We start from the raw sequence: 15,746 nt of genomic DNA, 5'->3' as shown, positions 1-15,746 counted from the left end.
GTATTTCCGGTTCCGGCTGGGGGCTGCTCTCTCTTTTCTGCTGCAGGGCTGTGACGGTAGCGGCTGTTCTGTGAGTCTCTCGGAGCTATCCAGGTCCATCCTCGTCGTTTTGGCGACACCCGCACCCGCCGCCACCATGACTGAGCAGATGACCCTTCGTGGCACCCTCAAGGGCCACAACGGTTGGGTGACCCAGATCGCTACCACTCCCCAGTTCCCAGACATGATACTGTCCGCCTCCCGAGGTACGTGCTGGGGTGTGTGGCAGAGGAATGGAGGATGAGGGGCTTGCACGCGTCGCGTCCCTTGTCCAGTGGCACGCGCATTGGCGGCCCGGAAGACTCCTGGCGTGAGTTGGGCATGTGGACCAGAGCCTAGGCCTCAGTGCGGTGCTGACACCGAAGTATAGATGAACCCGTGGCAACCAGGAGGGTTGCACGGTTGGGGATTTTCTGTTTCTTGTTTCTCTACCCGCAGGTGTGTTTAAGTGTGCCTAGGATCGTATGGGTCTGGCGGGGCGATGATGACACCAACATGCCATCTGAGTGCCCTTGCTGAGATCCAGAGGCTGTTTCTGAGCTGCCGCCTGGCCCTCTGGTCGGTGGGAAGTGGGTGGACTACAAGGGGACAGCATAACCCAAACCTCCCGGCTGGTCCGACCCTACCCTTCATGCCCTTTGTTTTCTTATCCTTGTGTGCATGACGGCGTTTGGAGGCTCTTTGTGCCTTTAGTTTGTGCCAACGCGATTAAAGATCGTCTGAAGCTAACATCAGTTTTTTAATAGGTTTTTTAATAAGAAAACTTCAGTGGAACACGTTTCAGTGAAAGCGTCCAATTCTGTAGCATATAAAGCGATTTTACTAATTACAGCACTTGTGGCTGCTCTCTGCAGTAGTCGCAGGAGACGTATAACTAGTCTCATACACAAGCTGCTGTGTTTTGCATTAGGTGTCAGACAGACTGAAATAGACTTTGAATTGGTCCATATCTTAGAAAATGGCATCCCTAAGTTCTGCACACCTGAGTTATATTGTCACCGTACTACTTAGCTCTACTTGGCTCTTTGCTTGAATAGTGAGTCACTTGGCCGTGGCTAGTAATGCTCTCATAGCCTGCAGTTCCTTTCTCCCCTTAAATGTCCTTAATTTGTTAGATTGTAAACCCACCAAAGACATGGAGGCATCCTGGATTATCTGGTAGGTCAGCAAGTGGGCTGTGGGGTTCCTCACTGTGTTTCCTGTTTTACTTAACCCTTAGACAAGACCATCATTATGTGGAAGCTGACCAGGGATGAGACCAACTACGGCATCCCACAGCGTGCTCTTCGGGGTCACTCCCATTTTGTCAGTGATGTGGTCATCTCCTCAGATGGCCAGTTTGCCCTCTCTGGCTCCTGGGATGGAACACTTCGCCTCTGGGATCTCACAACGCAAGTAGCTGCTCACTTAGCTCTGGGGCATTGGGAGAAGGCTGGGCAGAAATGAAGTAGATACTGTTGGGAGGTGGTGTCCCAGGGGCCGTCAGGTCTTTTGTGGGCATCGTAAGTCAGTACCTAGAGAGGGTAGATGCAGTTGTTTGGCCTCCTCCTTTGTTGCTTTTAATTGAATTGCTGAGGAGTGGTCTGTTTCAACAGTTTCACCAGGTATTGCGCGGTCAGTAGTAGGTGAGAATTTGAACATGGTTCATCTTAGGAGCTCAGTCATGGTGTGGTCGGGCATAATAGAGGATCCTGGTGATGACAGGTGACATTGTCAGCCAATCCCCACGTGGGAGTGAGGACATGTCCTGCAATTCTGAAGGAATCCTCTGGTGTATTCTCAGCCAAGGGCCTGCTGTGGTCAGAACCATGTACAGAATTGTGTGAGTACATACAACTCCACTGGGACAAAAACAAGGCCAAGGAAACAGTCTAACGAAGAATACTTTGCAAAGTCTGTCTAGAGAATGACCAAGTCCTTCCACTTAGGGGCACCACCACACGCCGATTTGTGGGCCATACCAAGGATGTGCTGAGTGTGGCCTTCTCCTCTGACAACCGCCAGATTGTCTCTGGCTCCCGAGATAAAACCATCAAGCTATGGAATACTCTGGGTGTATGCAAATACACTGTCCAGGTAAACTGAAGTCACCCTTCTTAACCTTGGCCTTACGTGGTCATTTCAAGTCTCATCTGGAATCTAAAGGGGTTCCACTGATGTTGACGGTTTGGATTCAGGGGTGTGAATACAAGGTTGTCATAACGGGAGGGGTGGGTGTCTAGAGGTTCGTGGGACGAGATGGTTTCTCTAATATCCTTTCCATCCTCTAGGATGAGAGCCACTCGGAGTGGGTGTCTTGCGTCCGTTTCTCACCCAACAGCAGCAACCCCATCATTGTGTCCTGTGGCTGGGACAAGCTGGTCAAGGTGAGCTTGGAACCAGGGTGCGTGGTCTTTGCAGGCCGGAATGTGTTCCCACTGCCTCCCCAGTGGTCATAGGCTCTAGTTATGAGTATTTAAGCTTTGTACCTCAGTTTACCTTTTTTCTCTTGCTAGTTGGTCTGAAGTAGCTAATTAATGAATTCAAGTCCTTCGTAAGGCAGCATACAGAGCATTTGTTACCTGTTTTAATCCTGATTATCCTTAAGTGACCAAGACACTATTTTTGGTTATTGATGGAATAAAAAATGACTGCCCTATCCAGTAATGCTTTTAAACAAGGTTCCGTGCACTTTGTTTGGCTTGAGCCCTCCTGATCTCTGTGGATTCAGGGCCAGGTTCTGTACCTATGGACCACTTCTTCCCCCGTCTTAGGTGTGGAACCTGGCAAACTGCAAGCTGAAGACTAATCACATTGGTCATACAGGGTACCTGAACACTGTGACTGTCTCCCCAGATGGGTCCCTCTGTGCTTCTGGAGGCAAGGTACTCGGGCTAGGAGTCTCTTACTCAGTGGGGGACACTGTTATAGAGAAGACTTAAGACAATGAGGTAGCAATCCAAGAATAAATGTTTCTGAAGGTCGCTTTCTGAAAACAACATAGATAAAGCACGCTGTTTAAAATGATGGTCTTCTGTGAAGCTGGTTCCTTAAAGCTGTTGGTGGGATTAGGATCCTGCTTTCAGAATTGATTGTGTGATTTAATACTTAAAAGTAGGGTTGGTGGGGTATCTATCGTGCATTAAAGGAAAGGTGTATGGGAGAGGTAGACATTGGTACTTGTCATTAGTTTGGGAGACTTTCGAGATGGGGGGCGGGGGAGGGTAAAGAATTAAGACAGAATCTGGAGACAGCTGGGATTAACATCTGGAAGAGGTCACATTGCCCTAACTCACCTTTCCTGTCTGCCCAGGATGGCCAGGCTATGCTGTGGGACCTCAACGAAGGCAAGCACCTTTATACACTTGATGGTGGGGACATTATCAATGCCCTGTGCTTTAGCCCCAACCGCTATTGGCTCTGTGCGGCCACCGGCCCCAGCATCAAGATCTGGGTGAGTGTGGGCTACAGTTGAGGCCAAGTACCTAGCTGTTCTCTGCAAGCCCTGGTAACACTGTGGTTGGTATGTCATGTGACTTACTGCTGAGATCCAAACTTCCTGAACAACTGCTGTCAGGTTGTCCTTGGAGACTCAGAAAGAGCTAGTCAAAACTTCTGAGACTGGAATTTGCAATGGTTGGGAGATCTTTGCCTACTAAAAAGGGATGGCCAGCTACAGCAGCTTATTCAACCTGCGCTCAGTTGACATTTGGTCTGGATAACTTAGGAGCAGGGGACAGTCCTGTGCGTGTCAGGGTGTTTAGCAACATCCCTGGTCTTTATTCCCCACTAGATGCCTATAGCAAACACCTTCCATTACTGACAACCAAAAATGCCTCTAGTCATTGCCACATGGTGGGGTGGCAAAAATATGTACTGTTGATTACTGAGTTATAAAGGGGACTTGGGTGGAGGGAGTGGGGGAATTTGAGTTCTTTTAGTGTCGGTGGCATTAAAGTACTAAGAGTTTCCTTACCCTGGTTTGTTCCTTCCCCAGGACTTGGAGGGCAAGATCATTGTAGATGAACTGAAGCAAGAAGTTATCAGTACCAGCAGCAAGGCAGAGCCACCTCAGTGTACCTCTCTGGCCTGGTCTGCTGATGGCCAGGTAAGTGAGCATATCACCTGCTAGTTAACAAGACTGGCATATTTGACATAAAGCAAAATGACAGGGTTGGCCAGGATGATTTGGGAGGCCCTATTTAGCTGTCAGTGAACACAGTACGTGTTCCTGCATTGGAAGGAAGATTTTGGTCTGGAGGGCAGTGTTTACCTGTCTTCAATTACTGACTTGACCAGTTTACAAGCATATGAATCCTTATTAGCAGCTGTCGCTTCTTCTAGGAATACATAATCCCAACCAGGTAGTGGGGGATCTTAAGGAGGACCATCTTTGTTGCGCTGGTGATACCAAGTTCCGCTGGTCTGACCTATCACTATCATTTCTCCGTTGCAGACTCTTTTTGCCGGCTACACAGACAACCTGGTGCGAGTGTGGCAGGTGACCATCGGTACCCGCTAGAAATATACGGCAGAGCTTTGGAAATAAAGTGGTTTTCTGACTTTCTCTGATAAGCAAAAAGCCACTTCCTGTGCTGTATTGCTTACAGGTTTACACAAGTCCTCAGTTAAGATACTGGCAAAGAAAGCATGGGCTGAGTAAACAGGCTTTGGGAGGAAGGGGGAAGATGTCAGCGTGTTGGTTTCCCCTCATCACAATCCTGTTTCAGATACAGGTCTCAGGGCCTTCCTTAAGCCTGAAAAAGTAGTTCTTGAAAGAGACTGATTATTCCAGAGTGGTTGCAGTCGATTTATAATTAGCTGAATCCTCTGGTCCAACTCTCAATACATGAGAAGTGAACAAAAATGCACTTTATCATTCCTTCAAAAAGATTATAATAGTGTACATCAAATTGGGTATTTTGTTAAAATTGAGGTTTTAAATTTTAAGGAAAAGCAACTCACCAAAATTGCTGCTTAATTTTTTTTGCTCTTTTCCATAATTGGATATTAAAAATTGTGCAGAGTGGTCTGGGGGTATTCTTAAATCTAATCACAGCTGGCTAAATCACAAACAGCATATTGAAATAGCTTGTATGTACCTTCCATTTCTTCCTCCCTGGGCTTCAATTTTTTAGGGCTTCAACTAGATATATTTGCATATAAAAAACACTGAAAATGTAGTCACTGTGGGCTTGACAGTGGAGATTCTTGGGAAAATTAGTCCTAAAGCCTCAAAGCAGTAATAGGAAGTGGCAAAAGATTGTAAAAACACAGTCTGAAGTGTCAGTGAGAAACTAGGATATTCAAGTGGGTGGTTCTGAGTTACATTCTGTTTCTGCTCACCTAAAGGAACAGACTCCACAAAAGAAGCAAATAAATTTTATTTCCACAACACAACCCAATTTCCCTTTTCCCCAGGAACATAATTGACCTGGGCCATCAAAGCACAGGACTAAAGCTGGTGACAGAAAGCAAGGGGTTACTAGAAAAATAGATTATACCCAAGGCGCTCCTCCTAGGAACTTGGACTGGTTCCCAGATTCCCCATCAGTGCTCACCCAAATAGGGAACTAAAGACATGGCCATGTGAGAATGGAGACTTGACGAAAGAACTCAAATCTGGCAGTGAAAAGAGTAGGGTGAGCTTTGCTCCTAAATTGAATGCTGGAAAAAGGGAGAAGAAAATAATTTAAGGGGGGGGGGGGGTGGTATAATGTTACATAGTTGCAATCGTGTTGACCACCCCAGATATTTCACTGAAGCTAAGTTCTAGGAAGTCTATGGAGGTAGAAATTGGGGATGGAAGGAAAGTTAAGAATTCCTCATTCCCCCAGAAAGTAGATGGTTCTTTATTACCCAGCTCTACCTTTGCCCCTACTCGAGCCTGCCTCCCTGCAAAATCTCCCAAATCCCTTAGCAAAAGGTATCAGAAAATGTAATTGGAATGGCGTAGTCATGAGTCTGGCCCAAATCCTCCTGCCTGGGAACTGATGTGAAGGTTCAAGAGCAGTGGTGGGGAAAGAGACATGAATGAAATGACATATGATATGCCCTCCCCTACTCCAACTCAGGCCCTGGGTAGATGGAGGGAGGGAAGACCAGGAAGCTGTTAATCTGGGACCCATGCAGACCTGTTGGACAGATAGTAGGTGAGAGGAAGCCAGGAGGGTTCTTTAGACTCCTAGAGGGAGAAGCAGGGCCCTGGGGTCAAGGGGGAGCAGGAAGCAATGCAGTCACACAGGAGCCTCTGAGCCCCCAAACTTATGGGCCACCTTCCACTACCACCCGCCCCCCCAGTGCTGACCAGAGGGGCCCCTGCGGGTGGCAGGCAGATCAAGGGCACAGCTTGATGCGGGTGCCCTTGGAGAGCACCCTGAAGAAAGGGAAGACACGTTCGCCCAGGAAGGCAGCTGAGAAGGTGTGCACATGGGCCAGAGTCTCCGCGTTGTAGAAGCCCAGGCGCCCAGCCTCATAGTCCAGGTACACGCCAAAGCGCCGTGGTTTCTCAGTTGGGCTCAGCAGTGTCTGTTCCGTTGAGCTCTGTGCCTGGTAACGTTTGCCGTTGGTGCCCACACACCACACTTCCCGCTGGAGCAGGGGTTGCTGGGGCAGGTGGAGCCGCCGGCGGCGGTGGTGATGGCGCGAGGAAGAGCTGGCATCCCCGATGCCCACAGAGGACCCCCCAGAGCCCAACTTTTTATATCGGGTAGATTCGCGGGCTGCGCCCACCGCCCAGCCCCGCCGCCCACCCACCTCTACCTCCCAGTAGTGCCGGCCAGAGCGGAAGCCCTGGGCCCCCAGGACGCAGCAGTCGGCCGAGAAGCGCTTGGAATGGTCAGCAACCTCCTGCCGCCGCTCTGCCAGGCGGACCCCCCGACGGTCAGGGGACAGCATCAGGGCCGGGTGAGCCGTGTCGGGGTCCAACGTCAGGTCCACTTGGGAGGGGGAGGACAAATACACCAGGGCTGGACTGACTTCCCTGTCAGCAGCCAACTCTGAGGTTCGGCCTTTCCTAATACCCTCCCCTCTGCCCCACCCCCAACTGTCCACAGCTCCACACCCAATCCTAGAGTCCAGGCTCAGGTTCCTATGGGCACCACCTCTTTCCCCACTCGTTTTCAGGACACCCGACAGGTCTTCCCTCTGGCCCTGGCTCTTCTGCCACCCCACCTGCACCCCCAACACCAACCTGGGGTAGGACAGAAGCTACTCTTGGCCTGAAGCCCCAGGTGACCTATCTGTATCCTGCTCCATCTCAGCCCCCACTCTGCCCCTGGGGCCCATCTTCCCTCAGAACCCAAGCTCAGGTCTGAAAGGAAAGGCAAAGGAAGGTCATACAGGTGACCTCCCTACCTCGGGCGGCCTGACAGAACATCCGGCTCATTTTCCTCACGATGGCATCTGTCAGGAAGTCATGGCTATGGGGTTGACACGGGTCAGGGGACCAGACCTCTGGGGGTTGCAGCTGTACCTCTTCGCACCTGGAGGAAGGGGACCAGGCAGGGGGTGGGACCATGATATTCCCATGGGAAGAGCCAAAGCTAAGGGGAAGGATAGGAGGGTGCAAGAGGTAGAAACGGGTCCTGGGGAAGGAAGGATGGGCAGGATAGCCAAGAGAGGCAGGGGTGGGGAGCCAAATGCCACTGGGTCACACAGGATAAAGGGTGAAAACACACCTATTGAAAGTCTCCTTGATGTCCTGGGAATAACAGAAACACAAAGGGAAAAAGAGACAAACAGAGAGTCAGCTGTGCAGGGACGGCTCCTTTCTCCCAGTCTGATTCCAACCAGAGAAGGACTGAACTTGAACAGGGAGTGAGAAAAAGCACCTCAAGGCGCTCAGTAAACTTGCATCCATCTCAGTCATCCCCAAGCCTCAGCACACCTAACTCATCTCATCTTGCTATAAGCCCAGAACACTTCAACAGCAATTCAAGAATTTTCACAGTATGATTTGGTCATTTTTCAGGATGTCACTTTCCTCGACTCATTTAAAACCCTTCTACAACTTCTTTCTTTTCATTGGATATAATCACACACACCCCACATTCGGCAATAACTGTCTCCAGCCTCAAAAGACCTTTGGTCTTTGGGTTAAATCACTGTGGCTTCCTCCCAATAAGAGGCAGCCCTGGACAGGTGTTTGTAAGCAGTGCCTGACAGCAAACAAGGTGCTGTGGAGCAGAAGGGGAGGGGACGCTACTTACCTGGAGCAGCCGCAGGCCCCCCTGCTGGCTCCGCTCCTGGGCCTCAGCCAGTAGGCGGCTCAGCTGGGCAGCCTGCTCCGAGAGACGGCTGGCCACAGCTCCCGCACGCCCTAGCTGAGCTTCGTGCATCTCCCGGAGGCGCCGCTCCAGCCCTGCCTGCTCCTCAGCCAGAAATCGTGTCAGCCGCCCAAACTCTGAGGCCACAGCTGCCAACTCTGACTTCATCTGGCTCTGGAATGATGCAAAGGGGACGGTGGACACCTCAACACACAGAAGCATGAACCTCCAATTCTGCAACGGCTTGCCCCCAATCCAAGGTAGAGGAGCCCCACATCCCGAATGGATGAAGGCTCCTGCCCCCTTCCCTGCCTCCCAGCTCTACCAGGCACTATTCCCCCCAATCCTGGCAAACTCACCGACCTCTGCTGCAGGACTTACCACCACCTTGGCTACCTAACTTGACTCGCTCTTCAGGTCTAAGCTTAAATACTCGCTGAGAGAGATCTTCCCTGCCTGCAGGTCTGGTCAGGACCTCACAGCACAGTTCTCAATTTGAAATGTTACGTTTCCCTTGGAGTACCTTTAACATCCTTTTCCCCACTGCACCACAAACTTTGCCATAGGGTCCTCAGACCTTGGTACAGTGTCCACCACAGAGCAGGTGCTTGGTTAAGAATTTTTTGAGGCCATGGGCTGCTGCGTGCTGCCGTGTGCTTCCGTGTGCTGCCAGGAGCAGCTAGTGGCCAGTGTGAGTGGCCGGCAGCCATTGTGAGTGGCCAGCAGCCGGCGAGAGCTGCCATGAGCTGCTGTGAGTGGCCGAACGACAACCGGTGACCGATTGCCTCAGCCGGTGGGAGCGCAAGGCTCATAATACCAGCATGGGCCAGGGAGCTGTGTCCTACACAACTAGACTGAGAAACAACGGCTTGAATCGGAGTGGGTGTGGGGAGGCGGAAGAAGGGGAAAAACAAATTTATTTTTTTGAAACAAAAAATTCAGGAATCAAAATATGAAGGTAGGATTCTAACTATATCACTAGTGACCTTGTAAAAGACCCAATTCTAGATCAGGAACCAGCAAACTTTTCTTGTCAAGGGCCACATAATATTTTACACTTTAAGGAACAAGAGGCAAAATCAAGGCTATTATTCTATAGGTACTTCTATGTATAACGAGAGAGAACTTCTGTCCGTCCAGTCCCACCCCATTTGCCTGGGCTGGGCAATCCTGGATGGTAATCACACTTTTTGCTCATGTATCAGTAGCTGGAGACATTCTTGGGACAAAGAATGACAGGCCAGAGTGGAGAGGGAAGTCCTGACTGGCCAAGTGGGCGAAGTAAACAGTTTCTATGCCCCAGTAACAGTGACACTCAGATCCTGACACCTTCTCTGCACCCCAGGAGCCCAAAAGTCTCAATCTGGGCAGCTGGCTTGAGGCAGGCTGACTCCTCAACCCCAGACAGGGATTCCACCACTCAGTGCCTGGCAGCTGCCAGCAGCAGAGTCCCTAAAGTGCAGGTGACAACAAGCGCAGGCCCTGGGGAAGGGCAAGGCCCAGCCACTGGAAGGCCCGGGGAGGCAGGCATGGAGGATGGGGAAGAGGCCAGACAGGAAGGCTGTCCTGGACTGGGTCTCTGAAAGCTCAGCACCAGGGCGTTCCAGTGCCCGCTGCCCTCACAAATACAGATGGGGTGAGGGATGGGAGTTGGGGAAAAATGTATCTTAAACTACTTCTTGGGGAGAGGTGAGCAATGATGAAAACGGCTCAGAGACACTGGACTAGAAGATATTAGGTCTCTGCAACACTAACATTCACTAATTCCTCCCCTCCAATTAAATACCCTGGCCCCCTCTCATGCTCAGGGCTGCTGTGCTACCTGCCCCCTATCCTGGGATGTGGAGCTTCTGTTGGCTGCTACATGGATTTTGCAGTGTTCCCTTCTGCTCTGTGCTATCTAGTGTGGTGGGCACAGCCTCTGGGGTTAGGTATCTGGGGTGGTACGCCTGCTCTGCAGCACTGAGCCGGACACTCAACTTCTCCAAGTCAGGCTTGTTTTCAGCCCATTTGGAACCTGGGGATGTACATACCTCTGGATCTTCTAACACCCCTCTCCCTTCAGGACACTGGGAGAGCCTCTACCGCCCTCGCTCAGGCCTCGGCAACCCCTCTTCAGGAGATCTAGTCACCACTGTGAGAGCAAGCAGCCCATGTTCCCTGCCTGACTGCAGAGCCTGCCAGCCCTAGTCAAGGACATGCCCCCACCTTCAGCTCTGTCACCCGCCTCTCCTCCTTGGCTTTCATTTTCTGCACAGCCTCCAGGTGCTTCCTCAGAGGCTCCACGTGTCCCTGCAGTTTGGCCTGAAGGAATGGAGAAAGGAAAGTGAACGGCCTGGGCTAGAAGAGGTACCTGCCCTCAGAATCCACTCCCCTATCCTCCCTGCAGCAGTTGGGGCTCAAAGCCTAAGCCCCATCACAGGTATCATACTCCCTCTCCCCTTCCTTCTCTTCAGAGGATGACAAAGTCTCCAACCCCCCACCTGCACTCATGTCCACAGCCATGATGTGTTTCTAAAGGTAGGACCCTGATGACTAGTGAGCCCCAGAGTTGGGGTGGGCCTGGCTTGAGCACCTCATCTCAGAGTCCTTTCATATGACCCTACGTAGGGTTCCTTTCCCCCTAATAAGCAATCTTCCTCATAATTTTCATCTTTAAATACTCTTCTGATGATTTTGTGCGTATGATAAAAATCCTTCAGTGGTTCTCTACCACTTGCAAAATATAAGGCTCTCATTGGCCCTGCATTTCTAGTTTCCCCTCCTATACTTACCCCTTCTACCTAGACTCTTAGTTTTAGCCAAATAAAATTTGTCTTTTTCTGAGTATAACTCCATACCTTTATCCTCACTGTTCTCTCTGCCTGGGAATGCCCTTCTCTGCTTGGCCCAAGGCATTCTTAATTTAAAATCCAGCCATCTGACCAAGGCCCTGATCCTCCCTTCCCCCAACTTCCCCTGGAATCCCAAGGAACATGAATACCAGCTTTTAGATAATCCCCAGGCATTGTAATCATTACAAGTGTGCCTTCGGCAGGACACAGGGATGCCTCCAGGCAGGGTCCCCATTTTACTTATTTCAATTTCTATGTTTCTCTATCTCCATCTGTCTTTCCCAATTACTTGCTAAATGGAAAACAAAAACCTTCTCCTCCTAAGGTTTGAACCTTCATAGCAAATATGCACTTGAGCTCTGTTCCAATAATTTATAGCAGTCATTTTCTTTAAAGGGCTCTTAGAGAGACCAGAACATAAGCCCAACCTGTTTGCTCTTTTCTTTTTTATGACGTCTATGTTTTCACTCCTTTTCCTTGAGGGGTTAACACAGGACAGAAGAGCTCAAACCTAGACTCCAATCTGAACCTGAATGCAGCCAGGTGACCTAAACCAAATCATGCTTCCAGTTTCCTCATCTAAAAATGGGAATTGGGAATCACACAATCTCCCTCATGGACTGTATGCTTAGCAGTGTCTAGCACGTAGCAAAAGATCAGTAAATGTGATCTAGTATTTCCAACCTAGGCCTTAAGCTGCCAACGACAGCCTGATGACCCTTGAACGAAAGAGGTTACTGACGCAGGGTACAAAAGGCAGTTGCTGCAAAGAGTAAGTGGTTGTAGAAAAAAATTACAGTAAGAATAAGATTACAACCAATCCACAACATGAAAACAACAAATTATGTAAAATTTTGCCTTTTGATATTACTTTCTATTTTTCTCTAGTAGTGTCAATAATTTCAACTCTATTGATACAGAATTTATGATGCTTAAATTTCCCATTTAAATTTCCTAAATTGTTGACAAAAAATTCATCAGTACAAATCCAAATAGAGTACTATTTAAGTGAAATTTTCAAGGACCTTTCACTTTTTTGGAGCTTTATTTATACATCATTTGTTTTATTACCTATTCAATAAAGAAATATTTCTACAAAATACTGTGCCAAGCTGGTGTTAGTTAATGTATGTACAATGTACGTATCTGAAAGGAATAAAGTATCTGACTGTAAAATAGCCTGTAAGTTAGAAAGAGAATCACTCAAATTAGTTCTATATAATAAAGCTTATGTATTTACATTTGCTGATCAGTTAAGTGTCGGATTATTTGTGTCTATGTGACCTCCCCATTGGACTGGCATTCAATAGATGTGGCTAACACAAATTAAAATCCAGTTTCAGAAGTTCTTTAAAAGAGTCCCGCTGGGGGAGCGTGGAGGAGTGGGATGCCCATGGATACTCCACCCTGGGATCGAGTTAACAAAGTGACTGCACATTGTTTGATGGGTACAGTTAACTAGGAACTGAGGGGATATTAAAAGGGAAGGACAAAAGGAGCTCATAATAATGAAGGGCAATATTTCCAATGCACTGAGTCCCATACTAGGCTGGGCTTTCTAAAGATATTCTCCCCATCACTGATTCAGAATCTCTAGTGGTAGGGTCTACTGTAGTTTTGTAGACTCATTTGTCTCCATGAGTAATTCAGACAATCAGCCGAGTTTGACAATCATTGTCTAGTGAATTTGTCATGAGGGGATGTAGATCTGTCTTAGCTATAGCACTTTTCATAGATCAGAGGCTCTAGGCGTGTTTCTCTAAAACTGGGGTAATGATAATACCTAAATGAGGTTATTGTAGGAATCAGGAGAAGGTATGAAAACACAAGTATGAAAACAGAAGTTACAAAACAAAAAAGCTCTACACCAACCACATGGAAGCTACTCTCTCCTGTTCCTGGTCCCACTACTTCGCTAAGCATTGCTATTCGTGCTGGCTGTCTCACAGCCAGGTCTCCTTCATCTGTGTCCAAAAAGTCAGGATCAGAAGTAGGGGGCAAGATATTAACCAAAGTAGAATCTGTCTCCAAGAAGTTACATGTCAGAAAAGTCAAACTAACAGACATCTAAAGAGTGGTGTCGTTAACAGTACTGGGGGTGTCATAACTGTGTGTGTGACGGGGGTGTCATAACTAGTAGGTGTGCGGCCCTGTGTATATTACTTAAATCTCTCTCTACTTCCCAGTCTGTGAAATGGGAATAGAAACCATATCAAACTCACAGGATCGCTCTTTCTTTTAAATAATACAGTCTACGAAAAGTACTTAGTACAGTGCCAGAGGTACACAGTATATTTCAGTAAATACTAACTTTCAATCATGGACAAATTAAAGTTCAAAGACATTCAGGGACTTGCCCAAGTGAATAGGTGCAGAGCCAGGACTTATGATTTAAAAGTCTCTCCCTTTTTTCTAAAATCCCAGGAAGGTCGTAAGTTCTGGCCAGCACATCTGAATGACACAGATCCAACAAAAGTCCTCAGGGAGAGAACCAAGCCACATCATAAGGTAGGGAACCCAAAAGTAGGCAAATGCAGAGCATGTGGGTGTATACTAGGAGTCATTACTATGCTCCTGCTCCTCAGAGCCCTTTCTTGTTCTTTGAGATCCCAAGTTCTTCCCATCTCTAGGGTCTCAGTCAAAGGCTTAAGATTCACCAAAAGGAAAATGAGACCGGTGGGCCTGTCACCTGCACTCCTACACTTAGGAACATTGGAAAGTGTGAAACAGCAGTGGCTTTTCCCCCAGGAGACACACAGTCCAGTGACATTGCATCGCCAGCTTTGCACAATTTCCTTTGAGAAAGCCAATCTTTCCTGGTCTTCACTGCGTCTGCTTTGTCTGTGTACAGGATCCTTCTCACTCTAACCCTCGTTGGTGCCAGTAAGTGCTTAGATAAGGAGAATCAGCTCACTAGAACATGACGCTCTTTGGGGGGAGACATTTCCTTTTCCCAGTTCCTCTTCCTCCCTCTCCTCCCCCACAAAATTCCCATCTTCTAGTTCTCTCACCTTGTACTCCTGCACCACCTCCTCCAATGGCACCACGCTGTGCTGTTTGTGGCTCCTGGATTCTCGGCACACCACACAGATGGCCTCTTCGTCCACCTCACAGAAGAGCTTCAGGGCTTCCTGGTGTTTGGGACAAACGCCCTGCTCATTCCCACGGCTCCCCCGACTAGGGGCTGGGTGCATCTGCCGAATCACCTGAACCATGTTGGCCAGCTGCAGGTTGGGGCGGAAGCTCCGCCTGGGAAAGCTCTTTCGGCACTGGGGGCAGGTGAAGCACCTCCGAGGGGCTGGAGGCGGGGGCAGTGGCGTGGTGGGATCTAGGTCCTCTTCCTCGTCCTCCTCCAGCACTTCCTCCTCGTCCTCCTCGTCCTCCCCCCTCAGGTCCTCCTCCATGTCCAAGTAGTAGTCCAGGTCTTCCTCCTCGTCTTCCTCCTCCCACACGTAGTCCATGTTGTCCCAGTTGGACTCGCCCATGCCACCGGTCCAGAATACATCCTCCTCTTCCTCCTCGACCTCTTCCTCCAAGTCGCCCTCATAGTCTTCATCCCTCATGGGGGTGTCCCACCCCCCACCGGCCCCCACAGCCTCCACTTCCTCTTCTTCTCCGTCCTCCTCCTCCTCCTCCTCCCGGTCTAACTCGTCCCTGTCCTCATCCTCCCCTCCCCATAACTGGGTTACACACACTCGGCAGAAGTTGTGCCCGCACCCGATGGAAACGGGGTCCGTGAAGTAATCCAGGCAGATGGCGCACACCGCCTCCTCCTGAAGGGTCTGCACAGGGTTGGGTGCCATGGCAACGGCAGCCATCTTAGTCTCCAGTCAGCTAGTGTAGATGGTTGGTGGGGGTAGGGGCGGGGGCTCTTCCCTCAGACGCCCTGGCGACCCGGTCCCACCCCCAGCCCTGCCTCTTCACACCTTGCCTTAAGCGCAGCCAGAGAAATGTCCTCCCGACAACCCACCCCTCCACGGTTTCCCACTCCCAGACGACAATCGTGTCTCTGCCAGGGGAGGGGACAGAGCTGAGCGCTACCGCCAAGTCCCTCAGGTGGCCCTGAGTGCAAATTTGCCCCAACGCTCCCTTCGCCTCCACATAAACCCCGCCCCTCCTTACTTCCTGGCTCCGCCCCCTACTTCCGGCCTCCCTCTCAACACTTCCGGCGCCTACGAACTACTCAAGCTCCCGCGTTCCCTCCACGGTCGCGCCAATGCCCCCTTTCCGCCCTAGGCCCACGAATGAAAGGAAACGGCGAGGAGACGCTCTAGCACACACTCGGGAACAGGACAGGAGGGCTAGAATGATAGTGGCCCACTTCTCTGTGGTGCGGGGGAGCGGGGAACGCAGACGAAACAGAAGGACCGGCCCCCCCCCTCCGTCCCCCACCACCGGGGATAAACTTTGAGAGACAATGGAAGCCCTTGCGATCGTCCGCTCTCGGTGCTATGACCGCATCGGCCTGGCGCCATCCTACCGCCCGGACCCGGACCACTGCAGCAGCGATTCTCCACAGCCGGTGTCGGAAGCGGAGGGGCGGGTCCGGGTGAGCGCCCTAAAGTATTTCCGGCCCTTCTAGGCGGACGACTTTGTTGTTTAAGGACTCGGAACGTCCCTCGGAGAC

At 50.1% G+C, this 15,746-nt stretch overlaps 2 protein-coding genes and 2 non-coding genes across 4 annotated transcripts; 3 read left to right on the top strand and 1 right to left on the bottom strand.

Moving 5' to 3' along the window:
- Positions 1-3: 3 nt before the first annotated feature.
- RACK1 (receptor for activated C kinase 1) lies at positions 4-4,585 on the top strand. Its single transcript, XM_019719424.2, has 8 exons — positions 4-245; positions 1,259-1,430; positions 1,968-2,115; positions 2,310-2,405; positions 2,793-2,903; positions 3,332-3,472; positions 4,016-4,126; positions 4,475-4,585. The coding sequence occupies exons 1-8, from the start codon at positions 137-139 to the stop codon at positions 4,538-4,540; spliced, it is 954 nt and encodes a 317-aa protein (XP_019574983.1). The 5' UTR covers positions 4-136; the 3' UTR covers positions 4,541-4,585.
- On the top strand, positions 515-582 carry LOC141567363 (small nucleolar RNA SNORD95). The gene has a single exon (XR_012489959.1). It is a non-coding gene; the product is annotated as a small nucleolar RNA SNORD95 (small nucleolar RNA).
- Positions 1,728-1,803, top strand: LOC141567427 (small nucleolar RNA SNORD96 family). The gene has a single exon (XR_012490007.1). It is a non-coding gene; the product is annotated as a small nucleolar RNA SNORD96 family (small nucleolar RNA).
- A 799-nt stretch (positions 4,586-5,384) lies between the features above and the next one.
- TRIM41 (tripartite motif containing 41) lies at positions 5,385-15,298 on the bottom strand. The gene is made up of 6 exons (XM_019719418.2): positions 14,131-15,298; positions 10,494-10,589; positions 8,229-8,459; positions 7,698-7,720; positions 7,375-7,502; positions 5,385-6,956 (listed from the first exon to the last, which is right to left on the bottom strand). The coding sequence occupies exons 1-6, from the start codon at positions 14,935-14,937 to the stop codon at positions 6,355-6,357; spliced, it is 1,887 nt and encodes a 628-aa protein (XP_019574977.2). The 5' UTR covers positions 14,938-15,298; the 3' UTR covers positions 5,385-6,354.
- Positions 15,299-15,746: the final 448 nt, after the last annotated feature.

Source organism: Rhinolophus sinicus, linkage group LG10, assembly GCF_036562045.2.
Source record: "Rhinolophus sinicus isolate RSC01 linkage group LG10, ASM3656204v1, whole genome shotgun sequence".
In the NCBI taxonomy this organism is placed as follows: domain Eukaryota; kingdom Metazoa; phylum Chordata; class Mammalia; order Chiroptera; family Rhinolophidae; genus Rhinolophus; species Rhinolophus sinicus.
This window is presented reverse-complemented; position numbering and strand designations above follow the sequence as displayed.